Here is a 3,104-nt window from a genome sequence, read left to right on the forward strand (position 1 = left end):
ACAACATGATGCATCACACATGCATGCATACAACATGATGCATCACACATGCATGCATACAACATGATGCATCACACATGCATGCATACAACATGATACATCACACATGCATGCATACAACATGATACATCACACATGCATACATACAACATGATACATCACACATTCATACATACAACATGATACATCACACATTCATGCATACAACATGATACATCACACATTCATGCATACAACATGATACATCACACATTCATGCATACAACATGATACATCACACATGCATACATACACCATGATAAATCACACATGCATGCATACAACATGATACATCACACATTCATGCATACAACCTGATACATCACACATGCATGCATACAACATGATACATCACACATGCATACATACAACATGATACATCACACATGGATGTATACTACATGATACATCACACATGCATGCATACAACATGATACATCACACATGCATACATACAACATGATACATCACACATTCATGCATACAACATGATACATCACACATGCATGCATACAACATGATGCATCACACATGCACGTATACAACATGATACATCACACATGCATGCATACAACATGATGCATCACACATGCATGCATACAACAAGATGCATCACACATTCATGCATACAACATGATACATCACACATGCATGTATACAACATGATACATCACACATGCATACATACAGCATGATACATCACACATGCATGCATACAACATGATACATCACACATGCATGCATACAAATTGATGCATCACACATTGATGCATACAACATGATGCATCACACATGCATACATACAACATGAATAGGCAAGTCTCTGCCCAAGATCATGTCATGGGGCATGTGATCAAGAACCCCCACACGGAGCAAGAAAGCCTGGTCATCGATGACGATGGTCACATCAGCCACGGGATATATTCTTTGATCACCATGGACACATTGAATGGCTGTGGCATGCTGATAGTCAAGATTACCAAGTGACACAAAAGAATGGTTCAACAGTGTCATGGAGCTACCTGTGTCCAACAATGCTTGCACTGGACGGCCATTAACACAAGCTGGCACCATGATAGGTTTGGCCTCAGGTTCAGAATTGGGTGCAAGAGCAGGTGCCATGACTGAAGCTGGGACAGATGGATGGGGAACATGACAGAAGCTGGACAGCTTGGGACCTTTCAAGGGGCAGACTGGGGCTCGATGCCCTGGCTGTTGGCAGTGGTAGCAGATGAGATCCTTCACTGGACTCTGTCTCGGGAGCAGTCTGTTGTCCCCTGAGGTGCTATAACCACCTGCTTTCTGCACACCTCTTTGGTGTGACAGGTCGGCTGCACCTTGGGCTGCTACACGGTTGTTCTGCTGCCTTGGCATTCGGAGTCCTTTACGAGCATTCAAGTACTGGCCTGCAAGTTTAGCAACAGTAAGTCCGTCTTCTGGCTCATGTTCCTTCACCCAAGTCTTCATTTCGTTGGGCAGCATGCGAAGCATTTGCTCCAGAATGAAGAGCTCTGCAATGTCTTCTTTGGAATGCTGCTCTGGCTTGATCCATCTTCTGTAGAGACCTTTGAGTCTGTTGTAAGTCTCCTTGGGAGATTCACCAGGGGGAATGTAGGTTGACCGGAACTGGAGTCTATAAGTCTCAGGAGAGATATCAAACTTAGCAAGGAGGGCTTCTTTAAGGTCAGTATAGACGTTGGAAGCATCTTCCTCCATCGCAGAATAGGCATCCAGAGCTTTGCCGGTCAAGAGTGGAACAAGTCGGCAGGCCCAGTCAGACTGAGGCCAGCCCCAGGTGCGAGCGATGCGCTCGAAGCGGACAAGAAAGTTTTCGATGTCCTCACCCTGCTGGAAAGGGAGCATCTTTGGGCCTTGTCGGAGATGATGGTCAGGTGGCAAGGAATCTCTGGACGGCGACGCTTGAGGACTAGGAGTTGGCTGTGGGCGAGCTCTGGGTTTGGGCAACTGCTCATAACGACTATCATCAGTAGTACGGTTAGCATTTTGGTTAGCGAGTGGGTGATCTAGGCTAGGCCTTGTACAGACATTTTTTAACTCCTGGAGTTCACGGACTATGATAGCTTCCCTACGTTGCTGTCCAATCAAAAAGTCTTGGAACATGTTAACCAGGGTAGGTTCACTTAGCACTCTTTCAGTCTTTGGTGGCTCAGCAGACCACCTAGCCTTCCCAGAACCCTTCCTATGCTGCTTACGCCTAGCCCCAGAGTTCTCAAAACCTTTGACGTCTTCTTCAGACTCCTCTGTGTTCCATCCAACTTCACGCTCCTCAGCCATAGTCGTCCGGTCCAGCCTCATCGCCGTGGCCCCTCGACCAGCCATCTCATCAGTCTCCTCTGTCATTGCCACCTTCGACACTTGGGATCTCAAACCAGTTCTGGCCTGCCCTCTGCCAGATTTGTTGTAAACTCTGCGGCTTGCCATCCCACCACTGCCACCATATGTCACACCCCGCCTCGGGTGAAGGTAATGTAACCGTTGCAAACCAGACTTTCAAATCAAGGATGGCAAGGCACGCAGTTGGTAACAGTTTACAAACATTTATTGAAATCCCAAAAAGTGTCAAAAGGTGAACAATGACAGGAAAACAAAGCACCTACACTCTGTAATGGTAATAAACAGAGGCAATATTAGTATTGTATATTATATATAGTACATTTATATTCTAAATACATTTCAAAGTTGCATGCTTTAAATAGGCCTATATAATTCATCAAAATAAGCATATTAAAAATAATCAAAATGTAAATAATCCATTATAACAAAATACATGTATTCATAATCAAAGGTCAATAATCAAATATGTCAAAGTAAAGAATTAAATAATGAAAACAGATTTAGCAAAATCTATTAGCAATCAACAAAACTAATTTAACCGGTTACAACACAACATCTCATCATCAAAATAATCACCTCAGTAGATGATGCATGGAGACCGAAACTCCTGCTCAGGACAGAGAACCTCCCCAACAGCAGACTGTCAGAAAAACGGCATTTTCCAACTTAAATAGCCCATAGCTCCGCCCACTAGCTGGGACCAATTTGAC

General features: G+C 44.3%; 1 protein-coding gene across 1 annotated transcript; it reads right to left on the reverse strand.

Annotated features, from left to right (window-relative positions):
- Nucleotides 1-825: 825 nt before the first annotated feature.
- Nucleotides 826-1,959, reverse strand: LOC133643122 (uncharacterized). The gene has a single exon (XM_062037533.1). It carries the CDS (start codon nt 1,900-1,902, stop codon nt 826-828), a length of 1,077 nt encoding a protein of 358 aa, XP_061893517.1. The 5' UTR covers nt 1,903-1,959.
- Between the last annotated feature and the right edge of the window lie 1,145 nt (nt 1,960-3,104).

Source organism: Entelurus aequoreus, linkage group LG26 (genome assembly GCF_033978785.1).
Source record: "Entelurus aequoreus isolate RoL-2023_Sb linkage group LG26, RoL_Eaeq_v1.1, whole genome shotgun sequence".
NCBI classification, from domain to species: Eukaryota; Metazoa; Chordata; class Actinopteri; order Syngnathiformes; family Syngnathidae; genus Entelurus; species Entelurus aequoreus.

Coding starts and splice junctions, on each gene's coding strand:
- LOC133643122 (XM_062037533.1), bottom strand. CDS start 1,902: ATGCTCCCTTTCCAGCAGGGTGAGGACATCGAAAACTTTCTTGTCCGC.